Source organism: Dunckerocampus dactyliophorus, chromosome 12, assembly GCF_027744805.1.
Source record: "Dunckerocampus dactyliophorus isolate RoL2022-P2 chromosome 12, RoL_Ddac_1.1, whole genome shotgun sequence".
In the NCBI taxonomy this organism is placed as follows: Eukaryota; Metazoa; Chordata; class Actinopteri; order Syngnathiformes; family Syngnathidae; genus Dunckerocampus; species Dunckerocampus dactyliophorus.
Genome location: NC_072830.1, coordinates 29,659,657 through 29,683,695, shown reverse-complemented (window position 1 = coordinate 29,683,695; position 24,039 = coordinate 29,659,657). Strand labels below are relative to the sequence as shown.

Genomic DNA, 24,039 nt, shown 5'->3' with positions numbered 1-24,039 from the left:
AATCAGTAAAGAATTTGACACCTGCTCTACCCAACGTGACGCCCGAGGCCAGATTTGATCTGTTTTACTGTTTTTCATTCGTAAGATAACATATCAACCAATTGACATGGTTAACAAATTAGAAATAAATGCAAGAAATCTGAAATACAATATAAATACCCTTACTACAAAATAAAAATCCTGTAAATAAATAATAATAATAGTAATACATTATAAATACAACAATCAACAACAACTTGTTTGAATATGTTGTCATCTTTCGTACAATTAATTGGGCATTTCTTCACAATTGAATCAATGAATCGATTTTCCATTTTGAGAGTTCATAGTTTTAAGTAGTTTTAATAATTGTATTCAAGGTGAATTTTTTCCTGATTTTTTTTGGTGCCCCCTGGAGGCCACGGCGCCCGTAGCAGGAGCCTATTTTGCCTAATGGGCAATTTTGGTAGTGGTTTTGTTCATTTGAAACAAAGACACATTGAAGCACATCACGCATTTGCACGGGCGCATGGTTCAACATGTCTGAAAAGGAGCAGGAAGAAGAAAAAGCTTATTTAATCCTGCCTCTTCTCCACGTGTTAGCAATTACTGATTTCACTGAGCTCACTTCCTGCGTTGAACATGTTGACAGGTTACCACTTTTCTAATAAGGAAAGAAAAGTAACACCTAGGGTTTGTAGACATAAAGGAATGAATCAAGGAGTAAGAATTGACAAAACATTGTAGAATAAATTAAAGGAGTAAAAATGGACAGAAGCATTGAGCAGCAATACATGAATGCAGGACATATGGTGAACAATACCTTCATTCAATAATACAAATAATAAATAGGAGTACAAGTGACATAAACATTGTGTAATGAATAGATATCTAGGGAGTATATTATCGCTAAAGCTAACAGATACATACTGCATATGATAGCTAATACCTCATTGAATAAGACACTAAATGATGAATTGAGGCACTGTGCTTCCTTCTTGTACCGTGTCCTCAAACAATTTGAAGTTTAGATGGCATGTTTATTTCGCGTGCATGTGACTAATACTTCAGCAAAGTAGCACCCGTGTGCTTGTGGAGTCTCTGTTGCTGTCTGGTGGCTAAAACAGTTTGGCTCTTTAAATCAGGTCGGGAAAAAAACCCCACAGTGGGCCTTTGTTTCCCTCATCGGGGCTCAAACTGGGAGAGTTGGATTGTTTTGAAGCTATGTCAGAACAAACAGCGAGTTTCTCTTGCAGTCAGCTACGCCTCGCTCTCTCTCCCAACACTGAAGAACTGGTTTGTGATAACAAACACGCTGCCTGACACATGCTCTCAGTCGCTAAGACGCCCCACCTCTCCGCACTCTGCTGCCAGCTGTTTGGGTTTAGGCCTGCAGTGAAGAAGGCCGCCGGAGTCATGCGTCGGCACCTGGAGCTGGCCGGCCTGGGTCTGTCCCTCACGGGGTGGTTCTGCGCCATCCTGACGCGCTGCCTGGCCTTGTGGAAGGTCAGCGGCACACTGGACAACACCACAGCCACTCTGCCGGCCTACTGGGACGGGGTGTGGCTGGAATGGGATCACTGGGACCTGGCCCACGATGGGCGTCTGCACTGCTCCTTCTACCAGTCGCTCATGTCCCTCTCAGGAAGCTTCCGCACGTGGAGAGCCCTCATCATGGCTGCAGTGGGCGCCGGGGCTTTTGCCTCTGTGATCGGCGCAGCGGGAGCCGTGTGGTTTCCCAGGCGGGGGCAGGTCAAGGTTTTTTCAGGGGCTGCCTTTGTTCTCTCTGGGATACTGCTGCTGGTTCCCACTGCCTGGACCTGCCACCACTCCAGCCAGCCGCTAGAGGGCGCTTTGCACGTGAGGAGAGACTGGGGACCAGCCTTGTATCTGGGATGGATCTCCTTTGCTCTGATGCTGGCAGGAGGGCTCATTCTCACCACACGGTGTCCCAATTTAGAGGAACGGGCTCAGACCAGTGCACCTGAGGAGGAGGAGGCTACTCACCCACTGGGCAGGATCAACAGGGCCACATTCACACACAGCCAGTATGAAAGTGGATCGGTGCCAATTTAAAAATTCACGTGTGAATATTTGAGAATGTGCATGGAGTTTGACACTAGAATGACTTGAGCGCCGTTCCTTGCCTGCTGTTACTTCAGCAAGATGGATGCGAACTTGTAGCTGTGGGAGCACAAACACTGAAATCATGAATCAATGATTTTATTGAGGAAGCAGGTGGCCTTTTGGATTTGAAGTGTATTGTGGAAGTTACAATTAGCACATGCAGACAGCATCTTTATAGCGTAGAAAGCAGTCCAGTGTGTTAGTTGTGTACATTTAGAATGAGATTCGGGTACTTTGTTGCTTTGGTTTCTGCCATTACTGAAGCCGACACGCTCTCTGCTGTACTTTCAACTTGCATCATTGTTCAGCTAAGGCCACAAACGTGTCGTTCCTATGCAGGTGCATCTCGAAAAATTACAATATCATGCAAAGGTTATTTGGATTTCAGGAGTTCACGTCAAGAGACCAGTTAAAAGCTCGGGTTTTTGCAGTTCCTTGGCTGATTAGCGCGTGAAACTGTTGTTTACAATACTGTGCTTTGTAAATTATTTTATTGTTGAAAATGTAATTTTTTGAATGAAACAACATTCTTTAAACATTTCACGCTGTGTGTAGTGAATTGTAAGTTTTACGTTTGGATTCAAAATACTCATAAATGAACTTTTCCAAGATATTCAAATTCACCGAGATGCGCCTGAACATGTTAAGAAAATACTAAAGTACATCAACACACAAGCCCTTTTCCAGGCAAACTATCCCATAGATAATGTAAATGGAATTTGACGTGCGTTGTGTGCGTTTCTTTAACTGAGCTGTGACATAACCATTCCGATGGCAATGTGGGAAACTACGTTTTCATTTTGTTCTTAATTCAAAAGATATAATTAGGGCTGTCAAAAATAGCATGTTAATTAATCACGTTAAATGTTTTAGCATAATTAACGGTATCGTGGCAAGCCACGCCTCTGTTGTGGCGACGGCGGTGCGGTGTAGCGCCCCCCAGTCAGTCTGCCTCTGTTATAACTTTATTCTGACCTGAACACATCAACAGCAGTGCAAGTCCAACATCACGTACGTTATCTCCCGCTCACAAACACGTCTCTGGTCCGTTTAGCCTGGGAACTACACTTCCTCGTTGCCACGAGACCACCGCAAGCTGCATTCAGGGACACTCCGGACATCACTACTTACTATACGTGCATTTGTGGTCTAAATAAACTGAAAGGCAAAGAAAAACAGTTATGTGGATATTCTTATCACTCACTTTGTAACTTAGTACAATTTGCTGCATTCAAGTATGCCCGGAAATTCCAGAAAATAAAGTCAAAACCTTCCAACTTAAATTACGTGGTGTTTTTGAAGGCAACCCCGTTTTGCTCATAAAACGGTTAGCGTGTTTGAAATGTTCTGCTCTAAGAAACTAGCGTAAGGTAAATAGTTTTTCAGACTTGTGTGCTATCTTTTAGTTTGATTTCAATTTTCAGTTCATTTGGAGCTGTTAATACATACAAAGATATTATAATCCTGTCCTGTCTTTATCTTTCTTTCAATAAAATACAGTAAAAATGCCATAGTTCAGACATCGTTGCAATGGTGATTAATAATGATTTGTAATGATTTCAAAACTGCTTATTCACTTGTCAGCTCTAATAATTTATAATAATAATAATAATAATAATTTGCACAGCACTCACTCTTAATGAAAAAATAGCAATGAGTTACTTATGAAGTTGTGGGAAAAATACGACGAGCCTGAAACAAACGTTTTCAACAGTTGCAGTGCCCACATAAAAAAATGAATAAATAAAAGTAGGCGGGGTAACTTGGCTAATGTATAAGCTCAGAGCAAACACTGCCAGAAAGTGTGAAGGGCCGATTAGTTGAAATTAGTCAAAGAGGAGGAGCTCCGTTAGTGATGAGCATCATTAAGTCTTTTATATATGCGCCTGAGTGAAGCACGTTTGATGGGGATAAAGTCCTGCTTCTGTTGCGCCCCTATAGCTTCTCGTCGCCCTCCTCCACATCCTTCAGACACAGCACCTCCAGACAGCCTCGGCCTTTCGTCTCACAGCGGATCAGTTCGTCGATCTCCCTGAAGCAGCCGGGATCCACCAGACACACCTGAGGAGGTAAAGCAGGATGGTTGAACTTTGCAGAGAAAGGAGGTGCGTTCGCACTTTTTGGTCCGGTCAAAACTGACGCTGGTCCGTTTGGTCCGTTATTGGTATGGCTCGTTTGGTCAAGGGTGAATGCAGTCCAGGACCAGCAAGACCATACCAAGCGGACGCCCGTCCTGAGTGAGGGGAGTGTGAAGACCGACCGTACAAACACACCCGATATGTCGTAATCAAATGCAGGGATGGGGGCCGATCTGATGCAGTAAAGGTCAGCGTAATTCACGTGTCGGATACCATCAGAGATTTCCAACCCATGAGCCATGTTTGTCAGCTTGTTGCACGTAGCTAGAAGAATATCAGCAATCATAGCCAAAAGAGCATAAAAAACGTAGCCGTCTCCACACATGCACTGTGAACACAAGCCAGACTGCACTAAAGTGACCACCAAGTATCTTTTGACATTTTTAGTCCAGACCTAGAGTACCAGACTACAACACATCCTAAAAGCGCATCTCTCTCTCGCGCGCGCTCTACAAACCATTTCCAGCTCCTCGTCAAAGTCTTCACTCTCAACCACCTGCAAGAGTGGTTTGAGCTTCTCCTTCAGCCTCTTGGCGTCTTTGCCTGGCATCCTCAGACGCAGCCTCATGTGGGCCCGCTGGATCGCCATGGTCTCTTTCAGCTGCTTGATGACCTCCAGTGCCTACAAACAAACCACAACAAGAGTCTCAAGTACTACTGTTACATGTGCATAAGATGACACAGGACGGCACTTTTCCAAAGAGCAAGGTCATAATAAGGCAAACACGTCAGAACATTGTGAGAAGAGAGACAAGCATTTGCACAACACGGGACTCCTCACCTGCTGCTTGGTGCTCTTGTTGGCCTTGACAGAGTAGTGGATGTCCTTCATGGCTCGCTCAATCAGGCTGACCGTGTACGGCCTCTTTGTCTCGGGGTTGACGCACTTCTCGGCCACAATGGTAGCAATGTCGCGGAACATTGTCTCCAGCTGACTCTGTCTTTCTTTGTCAGACACTTGCAGCTCCCCTTTGGCCAGGATCTGTCGCCAGAATGGAAGAAAACACTGATTCATTTTGTTGCAACAACCCTCAGTGGTAATGCATAGGCTACACAGGGCAAACACTACAAACACAGAAATTACCCAAAAACACACAAACAGCATAATGCATGCAACAGAAAAATGCAGTAAATTAAAATGGCAGCAATCACATAAATGCTGCAGGATCAAACAAAAAAGAATGCATGCGAGAAATGCTACGAGTTCACGGAACAAAATGGTAAATTTTTCTTGTCTTTCTTATTGGTTGCTTTATAGTACTATCAACTATTTTATAAAATACCTTCTCATTGCAGACTTGCACCTGCCCTCTAGTCTGGTGTCCCTGGCAGGCTGGCTAACTTCTGTTGTGTTCCCTGAACTTGCAGCGTTTCGCTCACTGTTTTTAGGGTTTGCGTGTGTTTTTGGCATTTGCAGCATTTTTCTTTTGCATTTCTTTTTGATCCTTCATCATTTACGTGATTCCAGCGTTTCCCCGTTGCACGTGTTTTATGCCGTTTGCGTGTTTTGGGTACGTTGGTGCACGTTTGCCCCTGCCGACCACCGTGCAGAAGATAAACTTTATCTCCACGTATTGTACCTGTTTACAAATGTCAGTCTGGTCATCTGTCCCGAAAGATTTGCACAAGTCATCCTTTTTGGCCACCTGCCCTTTGGAAACATTGACGAAAACGGAGTGTGTCTGCAAAACCTCATCCAGGTCTTTCTCTCTGCAAAATGGAGACAAAATAATCATAAAACACGTATAACGCTCTCGTGTTTGACATGTAGCTTGCTTGGCTCAAACTTTAGCGGGCAACCAGTCGTTAAGTGTGAATGCGTGCCGATATGACGATAATAAACAGAAATAAACAGTACTTACGCTCCCGATCGCCAGCTGACAACTTTATTCTTATAGCAAGCGATTTCAAACCGTTTGCCTCCCTTTTTCATCCGCACCACTGCCACATTTGTGAGCCGAATTTGGTTGGTAGGTGTAAAAATGGACATGTCTGCGTCAACAGAACTGAAGATATAAGTAAACTGTCGAACGTTGCCCGTGTCTTCTCGAATTAGAGTGCGCCGTGAAACATTGATAGTGAACAACTGTTCCGCGCTGTGCGGTTATTCTAAATTCAGTCTGTAAAGGAAAGTCAGAAATGATCTTAATAGTGAAAAAATGACGTTTTGAAAAGATAAATATTTCTTGTAGAGTAAAAAGGCAGACTAAAAAAGTCAACAACAAAGTAGGTGAAAGGTTAAACTTCGGCCACAGGAGGCGCTAGTGTTTCTGGGATACAAATCAAAACGAAAAAGAGTGAAACCGTGGAAGAACCAACTTCAGTATAGGTGAGGCGGCTCATTTACTGAGCTAAAAGCAGTTTATGTATCAGTCACACTTATAGGTCGAGAAAAAAAGCGTGACGTGTGTTATAATCGCATTTGTGACACACCTGTTGACGCTGTAGTTTTTGTTTTCTTTAAACCCTGCACCGTTCAAAGGGCGATGTTGTCACTCGTTTCCAGGTCAGCTCGCTCATCATGTAAGTCACAGTGCTTTGTTGTGTTGCCAAGTACCACGTTTGTAAGCCCCCTAAAAGTTTCAGTTGCTGACTTACTACCTGCTTTTGTTGGCTGTCCAGTTGTAAAGTATTAAATAACCTTTAGCTGTGTATTTGTGTGACAGTTCACGTACACCGTAGTGTTGTTGCCCTTAGCTGACCTCTTACCACACTGCATGGTCCAAACAAGTCACCACCTGGTTCGAAGGTAGCAATCAGTAGGGTGGGGGCGATACTGCACATTTTGGTCTTGATCTGATTCCAAGTAAATACAGTACATTTTTTTATCAACAGACTTATTCGTGAACATAACAATGTATAAATACAACAGCATCAACAACATGATAACATGTATATTGCTTGTACATATAAGTACGTATTAGTACATAATAACTAATGAGTTAGTACAAAAAAATAGTATTCGCTGTCCTTTAAATTCTTTGGCTTATTCCTCCTGCAGCTGTTTTGTGTCCAAGGACATTCACTGAGTTTAATATTGTTGTGGATGAATTTGTTTACTACCGTTCCCAGCCAGGGGGTTTGGGCTCTGCAGCCAGTCGGTCATCAGGGCCATGTCGTCGTCAGCCGGTCCAACCCCACCTTACACCACCCTGGCCATCAGCCGCCCAGCACAGGATGTCACGCATGTGGAGCTTCACCGTCCTAACAAGCGCAACGCCATGAACAAAGCTTTCTGGAGGCAGGAATGAGTACTTTTTTTTTTTTACAGAGCAAACACAAAAAGAGTGTATATTATGTTTCAATGTATCGCTTATGAACGAGTTTAGCACTGAAATAGAACCTTTTTATTGTTTGCGTTCTCCGTCAGTGAGATGGTGGACTGCTTTAATGAGATCTCCAACGACCCAGACTGCAGAGTGGTGGTGTTCTCTGCCGCAGGGAAGGTCTTCACAGCAGGTATCAAACCTGTTTCAATGTTTTGGAGATGCTACTTTCTAGGTGTAAATATGTTTCTTTATGATAATTATTCAGGTATTGACCTGATGGACATGGCCGGTGACATACTGCAGCCTCAGGGTGACGACACAGCCCGGATTTCTTGGAACATTAGGAAGACTATCGCCAAGTTCCAAGATACTTTCTCAGTCATAGAGAGGGTCCGTCACGCTTGACATTATTTGTTACTATGGAACGCTGTCAGTGAATTATCACAGGAGATGTTCTCTTCCCATAGTGTCCCAAGCCGGTGGTGGTGGCCGTCCATGGTGCTTGTGTGGGAGGAGGTAGGATGACTCGGTGAGTTCATTTGAATAAGACAAACCCACCAGATTAAAACATCTTCATTGTCAGGTGTCGACCTGATCACCGCCTGCGATATCCGCCTGTGTACCCAGGACGCCTGGTTCCAGGTTAAGGTACGTACTTGTCCGCTTTTAAGTGGGCAATTAAGTCGTGGAGACGACACTGATGCGTCTCTCAGAATAATTCAGGCACTTGACACATCACTTCAATGGCTTCCTGTGATGAAATGCATGCGAATTATGTAATAGAGGTCCAGATGTAGAATAGCATTCTGCTGTCATGTTATTCATGGTTAACATTTCTGTCTGGTTGGCGTGGCAGGAAGTTGACATCGGACTCGCAGCAGACGTGGGAACTCTGCAGAGGCTCCCGAAAGTCATTGGCAGTCGCAGGTAATCATCTTGTACTCACACAATAAAATTCATTAAATAGACTCAAGAGGAAGGTTTAAAAACGGTTCTTTTCATTGAAATGTCGCGGTTCTCTCCAGCCTGGTCAATGAGTTGGCTCTGACCGCAAGGAAGATGTACGCAGACGAGGCCAAGAGCAGCGGACTGGTCAGGTGAGCCTAATTTGGACTGTCGTTTGACCTTTGGATAGCTAATAGTATGTCGATGTGCAGTGAAAAACAGCTAGTTAAATGGTATTCTAAGCCAATACTGTCATCAGGTGGACAGCAGAAGCACATCATGGCTTTGTAATTTCTACACAGGCCTGACACTTCAGTGATGTTTTACTCAGCTTTGTTGAGGTGGCCAAACCTTTTTTTTGGGGAATGGGCCACATTGCAACTGCCTGGTTTTCAGAGTATTTCATTTCATTTAACTTTGTTTGCCTAATTTAATTTTTGAATTGTACATTTTATATTTGCATTCCAAGTCAAAGAGTTCAGTGTTCTTTCTCCAGCCGCGTGTTTGCGGACAAGGAGGCCATGCTGACTGGCGCGCTGGAGCTGGCCGGAGAGATTGCTGCTCGCAGCCCCGTTGCTGTGCAGGGAACCAAAGTGAACCTGGTCTACTCCAGAGACCACAGTGTGGCAGAGGGACTCGAGTACATGGTAACAAATATGTGTCATTTATGACACTTGCAGGACTCGTGTGTAACGGGGCGTATTTGTCAATGTTGCCCAGGCTGCGTGGAACATGAGCATGCTTCAGACTGAAGATGTGATGAAGTCTGCTCAGGCCTCCATGGAGAAGAACAACATCAAGAATGTCACTTTCTCCAAACTGTGAGCGTGCCAACAGCTCTTTAGAGGGCTGCCTTCTGTCCCAACGATCTGATGGTTTTGGGTGAGACTCTTTAAAAAAAAAAAAAGAGCGAGTGAAGCATCTCAATCATGTAACATGGTTGTCATTTTGTAACACACAGTAAGTAAAGCAGCAGGATGTCAAAGTTTCACATAGATGCAAAGTGCACTTCGGACAAAGATGAGCCAAATTCAGTAGCCTGACTTAATTAATCAAGTGTATTGATTTTCATCTTCATTGTTGTAAAATACATGTGAATGCTTATTAATCTATTAAAAGATTTTGAAAGTTACATTTCCTGACTATTGACTGCCAGCATGTATGTCAGCTGCATGGAAGGTAAGACAACTTTATCAGAATAATTTAAAAGCTTTATTGATAAAATTATAAATTAAAAACACCCATTGGGTCGATCAGCGCCGAGTCTGCTTGGCACGAAGCTTCTGTAGGGTTTTCTGTCAAGTTAAGACAATAAGTGAAGTGAAGATGTAAGCGTGCATACACACGTTAGGTGAAAAATGATTGTTCACCATGTGGAATGCCTTGGCCTTCTCTCGGTTGTTGGCGTAAGCCTCTTGTCTGCTCCTGATGTCCTGCTGCTGCTTGACCTCCTCCAGCTGCTCGTACAGTCTGCAGATGACACGGCCGTGCATCGTCAGTACTTGAAGTCTGCGTTTGCAGCGGACACAAGGCTGAAATATTGTGGTGGTACCTCTGAGTTCGCCTGTGCATCTCCGAGAGGTCTTGTTTGCCTTTTTTGACTTGAGCTGGGTTGTGGAGCATCGACATGCTCACTGCTGGAAACCAGATGCTCATGTTAAAACCCGACAGAGACATGACTCAAGTGATGTGGTCATGACCTTGAGGTTGGGGCTTTTGTTGCTTGCTCAAAGTTGACCTTGCTGTATTTGACTTGGTGTCATGCTGAACTTCTCGCCGAATCTTGGCTTTGCATAAAACTGGAGGCTGTTCCTCAGAGCGCACTCCAAGTTCCACCGCAGCTTTGCTGTGTTGCCCAGTCCTGACAAGAGCAGCTTTGGCTTTGAGCTCCTCCACCCGGCGGGTTGACCTTTCAAGCAGAGCGTTACGCTTCTGCTCCAAGACCCCCTGCAGGTCTCTGCTGGGACCCCAGTTGAACTCAAGGAGCGTACCTGCATATGGGGGGACGGGAAACTTATGTTCAGACCTGGAACAATTTCAAACATTGGTTCCATGCCATGTGAACCACATGTATATTCTAATGCACTGGCTGAGCTATGATCTTACCTGCGTGTGTTGGACTGTGGACGTCGAAGGGCTCAATAGAGGATTCCTCTATTGTGACTTCTGACTAAAAGACAAGTTTACATAGGATTTGACTTGTGGCGGTAGCTTACGAAGGTTGTGGACTACTTCTGTAGTACCTGTTGGCCTTTCTGTCTTTCCTTTGTCAAAGCCTCCTCCCACATTCCCTCTTCCTCAGACACGATGCTGTCCTGCAGCGTGGTGTCTGTCAAACTCAGCAGTGTTATTTGGGACTGCTCCAGGATGCCCTTCTCATTGGTGGCTTCCTGACGGGCAAACAGAGATCAGCCAATTACAACACTTACCAGCACAAAAGTAAAAAAAAAAAAAAAAAATCTACCAGTAGCTTAGTGGTGATGTCCATCAAGTTCAAACTCTGATCATGCTTTGGCTCTTCGGGGGGCAGGTCACAACATGGAACTGAAGCTTCAGGCTGCTCCACGTCTTGTAGCAGGATGCTGCATGCGGACAAAGTGTCGCTGGCGGATGAATGCGATAGCTGTGCAGTAGGTGACATGAGTGCAGACACCACAAGCAGTGAGGTTGCTTCGTGGCAGGAGGAGTCTTCTGCTCTCAAGCTCTCGGTAGACCGCTCGCTGTCCGATTCACCATCGTGAGATCGGAAGTCGGAATGTGTGGAAACGCTGAGCTCTCCGCTCGACAGCTGTCCCTCAGAGGAGTTTGCCGTGTCTGGATCGGGTACGTGAAATATCACAGGAGGAGGCCGTCAAATTTTTGAGATTGAGATGAAAATGCATTTTCACTTTGCCATTCCAGTCCAGCTGCAGTGGGCCAATATGGCACAGTGATCTACTCCATTTGTGGTTTCATGTCACGTCACCTTCATTGTGCTGTGAGCCTGCTTCTATTGCACTTGGCTGGTTCTGCAGTAAGGGATTCAGACCCGGCACAGAAGTACTGAGAGAGGGGGCTTCAGGAGGTAATGATGGGTAAGACGGCACAGTGGGCTCAGTCAAGGCACCAAGATCCGTGTAGGTTCTTTCACCTGCAAACAAGTTCAACATGGAATTGTTGGCTCAGTTTTAGCCTTCTGAGTCCTCATACCTGAGCTGCTGCTGTGCTGGCCAGAGGACACATCCAACTCCCCGACCAGCGGTCTCATAGTGCTCTCTGGACACACGTCTAACCATGAGATGGACTGTTGGGTCTGAGAAGTCAGCTGATTGGCCAACAAGCCCTGCTCGCTTCTCAGCCAGCGGTCGCTCGACTGTTGGGAGACTTGGCGACCCGCAGTGAAGCCCCATCCACTCTGACCAATGCCAGACGAAAGACCGAGCAACGGACCAATCATGGACGAGTGAGCCGTCGGTTGACCCACCAGCTGCTCCATGGCGGCGTCTTTGTGATCAGCAACGAGGCAGGATGATTGATCCAGCTGACCAATCAGAGGTCTGAACGAGTCCTGGCCCTCGATGACTGAGAGCTCCTCCAGGATTGGCTTGACGCTCTGGAAGACAAACAAGAGGAACTTTGTTCACCAAAGTCTTTCCTCAAGGAGAAACCAAACCTTGGAAATTCTGACTTCAATTCAAATGTAGAAACCGTCATGAAGCGTGACGCGTATGAGAACCCAAACTAAAAGCTGCCTTGTGAGCCACTGACCAGGTCACTTGTGTGGGCAGCTTGAGATGCTTCATCATCCTCGCCTCGCCTCTCAGTGACTTGATGCAAAGACTGCTGGGAAACCGAAGAGGGGTGCTCCACCAAACCAGAGCCTTCACTGTCTGAAGATCAAAAACAGCCCAAGATGCCATCAGTGACTGGGATTTACACTGATAAACCATATTGATGTGGACTAGACTGCACCATGCTTTTACCAGCAGTGCTGAAAGAGACGTCAAGTTCTTTGGTGTATCTGTCAATGATGCGCTGGACGTTGCTGTCCCTGAACAGAAAGGCCAGTTGAGACGTGTGGGACGGTCCAGCAGCGGGGCTGTCACTCATCGAGGAGTGCGGACTCAACAGGGAGGAGGTGCCGAGGAAATGCGATCCAAGTCTAGGCTCCATGGTGCTGAGGGCCGGTGATTTAGCTAAAGATGGCAAACTGTCTTAGACCTCTCGGTCCTTTTGTACAAAGACAACATGTGGTGGCAGACAGGTTCCTCACCTGCATTGGCCTCAGGTTCACTGGTGATGTAGCTCCCAGTGGACAGGGTAGTGGAGAAGGAGTCCGGATCAGGAGGTCCATGTGCAGACTAACAAGACAAACACTTTAATTTGTACAATTACAATTCAACTTGAAAAAGACACACACACACACACACTGAGCTCAGTTCAAGTGTAGAAACCCTCATAAAATGTATTTTACTTTCTAAAACACACTTCAGGGAAAGTAGATTTACATCATCGCTCAGTACACAAAAAGGCATTCAAACATGCACACACCACCATGCTCACTCACACACACACACACACACACACACACACACACACACACACACACGAGCTTCTCAAGCTTGAATCACAGGCCAAGGCAGATGTTACCAAGGCACTCAGATTTGGCTATTTTTCATCATTGATCCACAGCATGTGAACCTCAGAGGACAGTAGAAATGTGTACCAACTTTAAGAAGAGTGGAAGAGTGTGGGGCCCTACCAGCAGAGTTGCGTCCCCAGGTGGCGTGCCATCATCTGCTGGGGAGCCCTGGGTTGTGAGCTCTGGACCCAAGTAGTCGGCCCCCCACCCAGAGTCGGATGAGATGTGGTGGTGTGAACCTGGAGAAAAGGAGCTTATTTTTTAATGTTCTTTACCGGTGATTCTCATTTGGGGTCATTGGTCTTGCACTTTTATTCTGAAGGGGATTTTTATGCAGCAGGGTGTTGTCTATTACTTACTGACAACGCTCTATGGTGTAGTGGCTTGGAAGACCAGCGTTAGTAGTATCCTGCCTGGTTTAGCCTTCATGTGTTTTATTCTTATATATGGAATGTCTCCTAGTTATCCATTTGTCATATTTGGGGGTGTTCGAAATTGCCATGTCAAATCACTAATAAGATTGTCACTGTAAAAAGAACATTTTTAAAATGCATTTCATTGGAGGCTGAAGATCAGAGTACGTTCAGTTGGCTTGAAAGGAAAGGCTCTGAAATGAAACAACTGGGGTCATGAGAGAGCCTGTTAGTCTGCTTAGCTCGCAAACAGAGAGCAAAGGTTAGCAGGAACAAAAATAAAAAACCTTGACACTTTGTTCAAATAAATGGAGTTGTGGATACAGACTGAAACGTTAATCCACCTTTTAGGGCTGACTCCTGCTTCAGATTCAGACGCCACGATCTTCATTAAATGTAACAACTGAGATGAAAATTAGCTCTGAGCTAAATCTGGTGCAGACATCTTTTTAATGAAACTGCACACTGTCCTTAAACTAAACTAAAGCATTTCTGTAATTTGGGTCACCACTTGTCATTAAGGGATGATGGTGGGTCCCGCAGCCAAAGCAGTTGCACCGGACTAGACTTCAATTGCCATCTTTTAATACTTGCCATGCTCAGAGGAGTCTGGGGTTTCTCCCGTCCCCATCGGCAGTCTCTGCCGACTGAGGTGTAGGCGGGACCCTGTCGAACCCATCTCCACGCTGGCTGGTCTTTCAGCAGACTGCTGCCCGCTGCTAGATGTGGAGGGGGTCTGTAACGTGTGCTCGGTGGCCACAGAGGACTGCAGAGACCAGTCGATGGTGTGTTGTGGTACAGAGAAAACATCCTCCGGGTCTGATAGGAGAAAGTCAAGGGATCAAGTCTCGGAAGTTGGCGACAAGTCCAAGGGTTGCATGCAGGCATGCTGTGTGAGCTCACCTGCGACCTGGCTGGTGTTGATTGGAGTCTCCACTTCTTGAATCACACTGAGCTCATGCTGTTCCTTCATGGTCGTACCAAGCCGGACCCGAGTCACCGGGGGCTTGGCTGCTCGAGTAGGAGGGAGCATGGCTGGAGGAGAAACATTAAATTTTACTGAGGAAGGAGCAAAAAGGAAGTGGGACTTATGTTGCAAAGCTTGCAGTGCAACACATTCTGTTACCCGTCTCAATGGTGGATGGGGCTTGGTGTTGTGGGCCTTCTTCCTCCTTGGGGGGTGATGACTCTCTGTTAGACTTTTCTATGGCTTTGAGCAGGGACGCAAGTAGTTTGATGCGAGTTTGACCAGTATCCTCTGGTGGCAAGACCTCACTGGGGGGCTGTCGATTGAAAGCACAAGTACAAGGAGTCATGGGCGTCAACTTCACAACATAGCAGCATTGCTAGTTAAAGCACTTTATCCCAAATAAATGACAAGTCGTTCAAATGTAACCATTTGACAATACAGGAAAGGAAAATAGACTTGATACTAAAAACAAATCAACCAAAACTAACTTGTGCCTCCACTTTAATCAGAGCCTGCAAGGTCTCTTTTTGCTGCCTCAGGAGCTCCAGGTTGTCTTCCTGTCTTTGTCCCAGCTTGTCCAGACTCTCCTCTTCAACCTGTGGCCTCTCGTGAGGAGCCCTCTGGACCTCTCCACGTCTCGGCCGCTCTGAGATGTCATCTGCCGGGGATTCAGACCTTGGCAAGCTCGCAAGCGGAGGACCACTCTCTGTGACAGTTGGGATGGGACCAGTGGCTTTCTGGAACGGAATGCTGGCGGTGGTGACGGACTCTGTGGTGACCGCTTGAGGAGGAAGCAATTCTCTGGTGACTTGTTTGGGAGGACGTGGCTCTCTGGTGATCATTTGAGGAGGAAAAATCTCCCTAGTGACTGCTGGAGGAGGAATCAATTCTCTGGTGACCGATTGAGAAGGAACCACACTACTACTCAGCAGGGCATTGGCATCCAGCGTCTGGTTCCTGGAACTGTTTGAACTTGACGCCACTTCCCCGGGCAGGAAGCTGGAACTGGATGAGGGAAGACTGGGAGGCAAGGCTGGACCAGCGGACCGTCTTGAGGCAACTTTGACAGCAGTCTGAGGGCCATCATGGATGCGGGCTGGCACTGCAGAGGCAGCAGGAAGCAAGGGAGGAGTTGGAACACGTGCATGCTGAGTACTAGGCATTGATGGGTGAAGGGTGCCTTGGGGCACCACAGCGGGCGGCAGAGACACGGCGGCCATGTTGTGATGCATTTGAAGAGCGTGCTGGTATTCCTCCAGGCGCTGTCGAGCCACTTCCACCGACCTCTTGTGAGTTCTACCATTAAAAAGAAAAAAACAAAGATGGGACTACACTTCTCTGAATACAAAACCAGGTAATTGAATGGAAGGAATATGTAGAAACATGCCTGTTTTGCTCCAGGAGGCGCTTTTGATAGTCTCTGATTCTTCTGGCGTGCTTGTCTTCATCAGCAACAGGAAGCTGAAATTTAATCAGTGCTGAATTTCAAACCTTTACATTAGAAAGCAAAAGTGTGACATATGAAAGAATCCCTCAAGTCAGCAACAGCAGACAAAGAAAAATGATACATGAAAATATAAGCTGCTAACCTCCGGACCGTGGGTCTCCTGGACATGGAGCGGTACCTCCTGCTGTGCCTCAAGCAACAGCAGCTGCTCCAGTTGAGCCCTCTGGTCATCCAGCTCTTTGAGCAAGGCCAGCTGCTGCTGCTTCTCCATTTCCAGCTCCATCTGCTGGAGAAGAAGCAAACAAGCATGGCTGTGAGGGCGCACCAAGCCAACTGATTGGAAACAAACAGGAGCATCTCTTCCTCATCCTCCCGCACAGAGGAACTTCACACATAAGATGTTGAACCTGTCATATTTGAGCTGACAAGGCAGGCCTGGGGACTCTGATTGGCCTCTATTTTAAATTAATTAACTAATGTCAGACACCTGCTGCTTCACAACACAACACCTGACAGGTAGCCCATCACTCAATCAACCATCCCAGAGTGCACGTGTCAAAGTGCCCTGAAAAAGTAGCATTGATGGTACAAAAGGGCAGGTGGGACAAGGACTTTACTCTAGTCAGACATTTCTGCTCTTTTTAGAGAGCCGGTTCTTTTGGCTCGTCTCACTAGAAAGAGCCGACTCTTTCAGCTTCCAAGTGGCTCCGCTGTTTTTTTTGTCGTCTTATTACCAAATGATATGTATTGTGTAAAGTGAATTACTAATGTTAAAAATAAATGATATCACATTTTTATTATTTAAATGGATTTATTTAAACCTCATCGAACGGCTACAAAAATATTCTATATTATAAATAAAATACAAAAACAGAGACTCATCTCAATAGACAAATTAAGTCAAAGTACCGGTAGGTCAAATCTCTTCATGCTCTCTTCTCCGTGCGAATCGGCCCTAAGAGCACTACAGCGTGTTTAACACCGCCCCTCATCCTGCTCAGTGTGGACACAAGAGACGCCGCCACACATCTTGACCAACAACATTCGCCTTTAACTGAAATAAGGACAAGGAAAACAACGACGCGAGCCGGCTCTTTGGGCCGATTCGTTTGCGACCACTAGTTTACTCAAAGCTGACTACCAGTGGATCTGACTGAAATGAGTGAATGGTACCCTTAGCTGTCGCTCCTCTTCAAAGTCCATGATTTTGGTGGAACGCTCATCTGGGCGTTGACCGTCTGCTGGAATTGACTGGCCTGTTGGCTCCACTGACGACGAATCCAAAGGAAAAAGATGGAAAACATCAGTCTTTGCAACCTTCACGCTGAGAGAATGCTTTAATACTAGTGAGGACAACAAAGGATTCATGCTAATAATATTTCCTATTTCTCAGCAGTCTTGAATACATTACCTGATGATGCTGATGATGGGAGCTTAGTGGGTTTTTGGGGTTCAACCAGCAGAGGTTGGCTGCTCAGAGAACCTGTGTCGATGGTCGTGGTTCGCTCTGAGCCTACCTCTGACTCAGTGATTGTGTCCCTCCTTGGCACCTGCTGTAGGTTTGCAGTATCCCGCTCTGGGACCACTTGCGACCAGACAGTGGTGTCCCTCACTGGGACCTGAGTGACAACGGTGCTCGGTGAATGTGATGCAGGAACGCGACTGCCGTGGCGAGTGGGTCGGTTCCTCTGGTTCCTGATGCGATTGAGGAGCTTCTTCAGGGGCTGTTTGGGATCATGTCTCGGGGGCTCCACTGCAAGCGGAAAAAAAGGATTGTTCCAGATGCTGGAGCTTCGTTCAAAGCGTTTGTAAGAAATTGTCTCATTAGCTTATCAAGAATGGCGGCAGAAACCTTTGCTTCCATTTGTAATTGTACAACTTTAGGGATGTTGGACTTTGGAGGCCCCGCTGAAGAGGTTAATGAAAGGTGTGAGATTTGTGTTTGGTACCACAGGCAGGTTCCTCCGCTTGAGCACTTTGTACTGCGTCTTTTCGGTCCACTTGCTGGTCTCCTGGTTCTGATGTGGTGGGCTCTTCTAACATGACATCCAGCTCATGGTCCTGATCGCTTGTGGAGACCTCTGGAAGGGGTTCAGGTACCAGCTCGCCCACCAGGTCACCTTTGATTTCTGGGATCAGACACATTTGCGATGAGGCATTAAATCTGCGCTTATATATGAAACATTCTCTGAACCTGCAGAGATCTTTAAAGGATCCTCTATATCTATTTTGAAATTGTTAGTTGTAGGTGAACTGGAAATTCCACTGCTGTAACTGTTACACAAAACCTGACACGAATATTGTTTTATTGCGTGGCTCTGATATGAAATTTAACAATTCCTGTAAAATGATTTGCAGTGGAAGTCATTAATGATGTGCTGTTTGCAAAATGCACACACCAGTTCTGCTGCACAGACAATATTGATCTTACCTTGAGAAATCTTACCTTTTGTGTTCGCCGCCATCATTAGTGTTATTTAGCATGGGATGCGCCTTAAACCATGTGTTGTGCTTCTAACGCACACCAGCCGCAAAGCAAGAAGCTAGGCTAAAACTACTCCTCGTGAATAAAACTAAGTGAATCATGTATTACCATGTGGTGTCAATCATCACGGTTGTTATCGGTGACTTATTTTGATGAGTTCAAGGTTTTTATCTGCCACTATTTCTCATGAACTTAACATTGTGCAGTTATCTTTGTATGTGTTTTTTATGATGAGGTGGTGATTGACCGCTGCTAAAAAAAAAATAAGCATGCTTTATGTGCGCCTCAACCTTAAATTTTCACTCCCTTGTCGGGTTTGCAGTCGGCAGTTTCGGAGAACGTGTCGTATACCGTACAGTTTGTAGCAGAGGTGATGGCGAGGCAAGGGTAGCCCTTTGAGTTGGGTGTGAAACCAATACCACACCACTGAAAAGTCCTTACTCCTTTCCTTAGTGTACATGTCCTCGAAGGCAAACTCCATCTGCTTCTGGAAGTCATCCTTCATCTCCTGTATCTTGTAGGGAGGCTGGAAGATCTGATTTGGCATCTGGGACACCTGCTGCTGCTTCCTCTGATTGTTCACTTGGCTCAAGCGCTTCATGTCCAAAAGTAAGCGCTTATTATCCTGCAGGCACCATAACACAAGCGTCAGGGAATGGGGAGATAGTTCTAATTCTAGTTTTTTTGCATTATATTCTCTGTATGTAACCGTAATTTGTAGGGTTGTGAACGATAAACTGATGCAACTCAATATCCAATATCGGTAGCAGCCTCCTGGATCGATAAACACACATGAATCCGTAGATTAAATCGACTGTAGAGACATGCACCGGGGATCGCAAGACAAGCACCCAGTTGACAGTGAGTCTCTTAACACGAGAGCCTGGGCTGCCGGCGAAACGATTGTTGCGCACGCTCCATAACTTACCATGACTGAAGATGAGAATGGATGTGAATAGTAGCAGTTAAAAAAATAAAATTAAAAAAAAAGTGAATAGTAGCAGCGCGCTAGCTAGTAACCGGGGCACATCAGCACACATTATAGCGATCTAATTTATCTTATGTATTATGTGAAACTAAGACAGGAACATCATCGAATTAAGTTTGGGGTTTGTTTCAGAGAGGTTGTGCACCACAAATATGCACATTAGCACTAAGTAACGTCATCAAATCTTACCTTTATGCATCCCCACATAGTATCAGCATTTCAGGCCAAACAGGAGGTGAATGAAAAATGGGAAAAATGCAGTATAGTATATCTGCAGCGTGGGAGAAAGTTAGATGGTGCGTTCAAGGGCCGTGGAACAAAGTGGGAAAGATTGCCGCTCAAAACAAACATGCAAAAACTGTGAAATTTCAAACTGTTTTTTTTTTTAATAAAATAATGGCCCATATTTCCACCATTTACATAAAGTTTGATGTCATTTTCATCATTGCACCTGAAAGTTTCCCCACTGCCTTACAGCATGCTTGGGGATATAACGTGCTCTTTTGGACATTTGAAAATACTGAATTGGCTTCTTAAAGTTTATAATGTAAGATGAATGTCTACATCAACAAACGTAACCATAGAATCGTATTGAACCGAATCGTTCTGTTTTTGAAATTTATCGTTTTTGAATCGTATCTCAACCCGTGTATCTACATGCATGATTACATCCCCAGTCATTTGTGACAATGACGGCAGATGCAAAGCTTGTCTGCAAATGAAACGACATACCAGCAAACGATGCTCCTTCCTCAGAGCAGATTTCCCTCTGAGACGGGCCTTCTCCTGCTGCTCCGCTCTCTTCCTCTCATAGTCCCTTTGGGAGTCTTGCAGCTTCCTCATTGCCAGCTCAGCTTCCCGGCTGGCGTTTGTCTTGTTTGCACAAGCCCACCACTTTAGACAACTCTGGAAGTCGGTATTCGGTGCATGCAGTGACGGCAAGGCTTACCTGCTGTGCGTCCTCCTCCCTGTCAACTGTGGCTATGGGCCTGTGGTAGCGTGTGGAGGCAAAGGCACTTACGCCGGACTTATTTCCTACATGCGGTCTCTCTGGAACAATATCCTGCGTGGAAGGAGAAGACTGTGTCACTAATTGTTTGTGCATCGGTCCAACGACTGCACAATGACAATGATTTTGTACAATCACCAGAACTGTGCGTGGCTGAGGCGCAGGCAGGCTGGCCACTTTTGCTGATCTCTTCTTCTCCTCCTGCAGTGCCTTCTTTCTAGCATTGATTGTTCTGGAGAAAAATGGGTACAGACACACACATTCCTCACCATTCCAGTGATATTCCAACACAAACAAGTTTTAAAAAAAACTCTCACTGGTTTTGTATCTCTCTTTCTTTGAGCCTCTGTGATTTTAGCTCACTGAGGGCTCCTCTAAAGCGCTCTGCGGCTTTCGCGTGATCCTCCGCTTCCTTCTGCGCTATGGCCACTATGTCAGGTTCCTTGTGCAGATAAAGGGCTGTTAGTGTGTGTGTGTGTGTGTGTTGTAGCACCCACATTCAGAGTCAAAACTTGTTGCCTGTTTTTGCTCATCTTACATTTTCTTTGGCCATCCTCTGTCCTTGGCCGACGAGTTGGAGACTCTGCTCGTAAAGCGCCTGCAGCGCGAGTAGTTTGTCGCTCCGCTCTCGCTCCCATTCCTCCCTCAGCTCCTCTTCCAGCTGCTCCAACTCACTGAGTCGCCTCTGCTCCACATTCTGGCGCATCTGCAAGGCGATGAGTTTCTGCTGCTCACGGACCTGCGGGTCAGGCCAAGGCGGCAGGTTGGCGGGTGTCAGTCAGCACACAATTGCAAGACAAAAATGAGTCCAAAAGTGGCTTCAAGTTCATGCAATATGCCCCCTAGTGGCTGTTAGCAGCATAGCGATGACCAAGTTAGTACAGGTCCAATATTGCCCATAACTTTTTCTTTGACAGTCAAAGATTGTCTTTAATTTGTTCATCATGACTGAAATTACTTTTAGAAATTAAGCAAACTAAATACTTATTTGTGAACAATTTAACAGTATATAAAAATATAAGACAATGTAATAATATCAATAAAATAATGACATTATGTCATAATTACTTGAAATACATACAATTGTTTGAACAAAAATAAAGTTAACTGTGCAAAAAAACTAAACAAAAGCAAAAAGTGCGATTGGTTCTCATTCAAATCCTTTGACCCTAAAGCTCTCCTGTCTCTGAATGACTTATTCCCTGTAAACAATTTCCAAAAAAATTACAATATCAATTACAATATAAAATAAAAATATAAGACAATGTAATAATATCAATAAAATAATGACATTATGTCCTTATTCCCCAGTAATACATATAATTGTTTCAACAAATAGAGTTAACAGTGCAAAAAACGAAACAAAAGCAAAAAGTAGTATTGGTCCTCATTCAAATCCTTCGCCCTTTTGCTCATAAAGCTCTCCTGTCTCTAAATGACTTATTCTCTGTAACCAATTCACAAAAAACGACAATATCAACAAAGCAAAGACAACACACAGGTATTTGTAAAGACAGAAGATATCTGAACAATGTCAGTATTTATCAGATATTGATACTACCCTGGTTTCGACACTATTGATATAAGATCGATCCGCCCACTCCTAGTGGAGGCTTGGTAAGTACTATAATCTTCAGGTATGTTGAATGTTTTCTGCCCAGGATCTCACTTTTGATTTTACCGATAAAAGTTTCTTAACGGTTCAATATTTCAGAAGTGACGAATGTCTTTGTTTGTGAATCCGTCGAGAAACGGTGACGCTACCGTTTCGCCTTTTACACGATCGTACCAATGAAAGTAGTTTGACGCCTCGCAGTCCGAATGTAGTAAATGCTTGGCTCTGTACCTGTTGTAGTCGCAGTTTCCTCCTCCTTTCCTTTTCCTCGCGTATCAATTGAGCCTCCTCGTTGGGGCTCAGTCTTAATTTTGTCGCCCCTCTGTTCATGTTCTGGCGGTACGCTGGTAAACATGTCTGTGTAGCAACACGCAGCTAGCGGCTCTGCTAATTAGCCGAGCTGGCTAAAAAGTTCGTTGTGTCGACGGCATTTCGCTGTTCACGTGATATTTAAAAAGCCGAGAAAACGTTCAAAATCACCGCATGGTGCTTACGACTGAAGCGGATTGCAAAAATGTGTACAAAACAAACCCAAATTCATTTTCCTGCAGCACTAAAATCCGTGCAGGCTCAAAAGAGTTGACTTTGAATTGTCAACAACGTCACTTCCGTTGGTTTAAACTCCCGCCGTACGAATGCGCCAGAAGCCTTCTGGGATGTGTTCCAAATGACGCACTTCCACACTTACACTTTACATTTTGAGCGCATAAGTGCGTTCACAAACATTTTTGGGATTTTAATCCCATATATGTGTAACTTTCAGAGCCGTATTTAAAAAAAATAGATTCAGTAACACTTTACACCTTGAGTGGCGCTATTTTCACCACCCTCATATTATAGAGGACGAAGAAGAAGAACAAGCGGAAGATTTTGCTGAGTACCGGCACATGTAGGGGTGGAAGGGAATGAGGTAGCAGATAAAATGGCTAAAATGGGAATTAGAAGGAATGAAATTATAAATATACCTGCTGGTAAAGGTGAAGTCAAGGCAATAATCAAAAAACAAATGATGGAGAAATGGCAAAATAGGTGGGACGAGGGTAGTAGCGGGAGAAAGTATTATAAAGTACAAAGATCTATCAGTGCACAAGGGGTGAAGAGAAAAAACAGAAAAGAGGAAATAGTGTTAACTAGGATGAGGTTCAATCACACCGGGTTCAATGACAAGATGTTTTTCATAGGGAAATGTAAATCAAAAGTATGTATGAAGTGCAAAAGTATAGAGAACGTAGAACACATATTACTACACTGCAAGAGATATAAGGAAAACGTGTAATGTTAAGGAAAAAGATTAAGAAGATAGGAAGGGAATGGAGCTTTGAGGGTATTTTAGGAACAGGTGGGGAGGGGGTTAGAGATATACAGAGGGCAGTGATAGAATATTTGAAGGACACAGTATTATATAACAGAATATAGATAATTATAAGAATATTTTATTATAGTATTATTATTAAGATTATTATTAGTAGTAGTATAAGTAGTCTCCTCTCTCCAGTCTTCTATGCTGTGGGCTGCTGGAGAGGGGGCAGCACGGACAGGGACAGGAGCAGGATCAATAGACTGATCAGGAGAGCGACCTCTGTCCTGGACGGTCCTCTGGACTCCGTGGAGGAAGTGGGGGAGAGAAGGATGTTGGCTAAGCTGACATCCATCATGGACAACACCTCTCACCCCCTACATGACACTGTGGGTTCCCTTAGCAGCTCCTTCAGCAGCAGACTGTTACACCCACGGTGTAAGAAGGAGAGGTTCCACAGGTCCTTCATACCGACCACTGTCAGGCTCTACAACACCTGCACCACCTGAACCATGTTGTAGTCAATATTCATTCTTTACTTGCGTATCTTGCTTGCTGCTGTAACAAGTGAATTTCCATGCTGTGTGATTAATAAAGTACTATACAATACATACATACATACATACTCATTATCTAAGTTAGTATAAAGTAAGATACTGTACAGGCCCATGTTACATACTCTGGTACAGTAGGTGGCGGTATGCACCTTTTAAAGTCATGGTTGCAACCCGCCATT

General features: G+C 45.0%; 4 protein-coding genes across 6 annotated transcripts; 2 read left to right on the top strand and 2 right to left on the bottom strand.

The window, feature by feature from the left end:
* The first annotated feature begins 1,200 nt into the window (after positions 1-1,200).
* LOC129191310 (claudin-3-like) lies at positions 1,201-3,610 on the top strand. The gene has a single exon (XM_054794540.1). It carries the CDS (start codon positions 1,306-1,308, stop codon positions 2,053-2,055), a length of 750 nt encoding a protein of 249 aa, XP_054650515.1. The 5' UTR covers positions 1,201-1,305; the 3' UTR covers positions 2,056-3,610.
* On the bottom strand, positions 2,178-6,434 carry sbds (SBDS ribosome maturation factor). The gene is made up of 5 exons (XM_054794539.1): positions 6,107-6,434; positions 5,825-5,954; positions 5,026-5,226; positions 4,702-4,866; positions 2,178-4,167 (listed from the first exon to the last, which is right to left on the bottom strand). Exons 1-5 carry the CDS (start codon positions 6,232-6,234, stop codon positions 4,042-4,044), a joined length of 750 nt encoding a protein of 249 aa, XP_054650514.1. The 5' UTR covers positions 6,235-6,434; the 3' UTR covers positions 2,178-4,041.
* Positions 6,435-6,461: 27 nt separating this feature from the next.
* ech1 (enoyl CoA hydratase 1, peroxisomal) lies at positions 6,462-9,588 on the top strand. 2 transcript variants are annotated; one of them, XM_054794537.1, is made up of 11 exons: positions 6,513-6,573; positions 6,727-6,767; positions 7,317-7,485; positions 7,615-7,703; positions 7,779-7,903; positions 7,981-8,029; positions 8,097-8,161; positions 8,370-8,440; positions 8,539-8,610; positions 8,955-9,105; positions 9,179-9,588. In XM_054794537.1, the coding sequence occupies exons 2-11, from the start codon at positions 6,731-6,733 to the stop codon at positions 9,281-9,283; spliced, it is 933 nt and encodes a 310-aa protein (XP_054650512.1). In that variant the 5' UTR covers positions 6,513-6,573; positions 6,727-6,730; the 3' UTR covers positions 9,284-9,588. The 2 variants fall into 2 exon arrangements, with proteins under 2 accessions (XP_054650513.1, XP_054650512.1); XM_054794538.1 differs by lacking the exon at positions 6,727-6,767 and having other exon boundaries at positions 6,462-6,573.
* cep295 (centrosomal protein 295) lies at positions 9,410-22,604 on the bottom strand. Of its 2 annotated transcripts, XM_054794535.1 has the most exons (29): positions 22,238-22,604; positions 20,930-21,130; positions 20,709-20,833; positions 20,530-20,623; positions 20,332-20,445; positions 20,115-20,255; positions 18,836-19,019; positions 17,859-18,038; positions 17,321-17,662; positions 17,083-17,177; positions 16,052-16,195; positions 15,850-15,923; positions 14,951-15,758; positions 14,619-14,775; positions 14,396-14,527; positions 14,087-14,311; positions 13,200-13,318; positions 12,711-12,798; positions 12,421-12,633; positions 12,206-12,327; positions 11,648-12,050; positions 11,424-11,588; positions 10,923-11,272; positions 10,702-10,848; positions 10,565-10,628; positions 10,159-10,449; positions 10,011-10,095; positions 9,829-9,928; positions 9,410-9,753 (listed from the first exon to the last, which is right to left on the bottom strand). In XM_054794535.1, exons 1-29 carry the CDS (start codon positions 22,334-22,336, stop codon positions 9,712-9,714), a joined length of 5,304 nt encoding a protein of 1,767 aa, XP_054650510.1. In that variant the 5' UTR covers positions 22,337-22,604; the 3' UTR covers positions 9,410-9,711. The 2 variants fall into 2 exon arrangements, 1 of the variants encoding a protein (XP_054650510.1); XR_008573187.1 differs by lacking the exons at positions 9,410-9,753; positions 9,829-9,928; positions 10,011-10,095; positions 10,159-10,449 and having other exon boundaries at positions 10,702-10,844.
* Positions 22,605-24,039: the final 1,435 nt, after the last annotated feature.

What these genes read in the sequence shown, in the direction of transcription:
- LOC129191310 (XM_054794540.1), top strand. Translation starts at nt 1,306, where the DNA reads ATGCTCTCAGTCGCTAAGACGCCCCACCTCTCCGCACTCTGCTGCCAG.
- sbds (XM_054794539.1), bottom strand. Translation starts at nt 6,234, where the DNA reads ATGTCCATTTTTACACCTACCAACCAAATTCGGCTCACAAATGTGGCA. An exon ending in GTCAGCTGGCGATCGGGAGC is followed by an intron (nt 5,955 to 6,106) that starts GTAAGTACTGTT and finishes TCCATTTTGCAG; the next exon opens with AGAGAAAGACCTGGATGAGG. An exon ending in TTGACGAGGAGCTGGAAATG is followed by an intron (nt 4,168 to 4,701) that starts GTTTGTAGAGCG and finishes TTACCTCCTCAG; the next exon opens with GTGTGTCTGGTGGATCCCGG.
- ech1 (XM_054794537.1), top strand. Translation starts at nt 6,731, where the DNA reads ATGTTGTCACTCGTTTCCAGGTCAGCTCGCTCATCAT. An exon ending in AGGGAAGGTCTTCACAGCAG is followed by an intron (nt 7,704 to 7,778) that starts GTATCAAACCTG and finishes ATAATTATTCAG; the next exon opens with GTATTGACCTGATGGACATG. An exon ending in TGGTGCTTGTGTGGGAGGAG is followed by an intron (nt 8,030 to 8,096) that starts GTAGGATGACTC and finishes CTTCATTGTCAG; the next exon opens with GTGTCGACCTGATCACCGCC.
- cep295 (XM_054794535.1), bottom strand. Translation starts at nt 22,336, where the DNA reads ATGAACAGAGGGGCGACAAAATTAAGACTGAGCCCCAACGAGGAGGCT. An exon ending in CAACACCAGCCAGGTCGCAG is followed by an intron (nt 14,312 to 14,395) that starts GTGAGCTCACAC and finishes TTCTCCTATCAG; the next exon opens with ACCCGGAGGATGTTTTCTCT. An exon ending in ATGCACAGGCGAACTCAGAG is followed by an intron (nt 9,929 to 10,010) that starts GTACCACCACAA and finishes TGTCATCTGCAG; the next exon opens with ACTGTACGAGCAGCTGGAGG.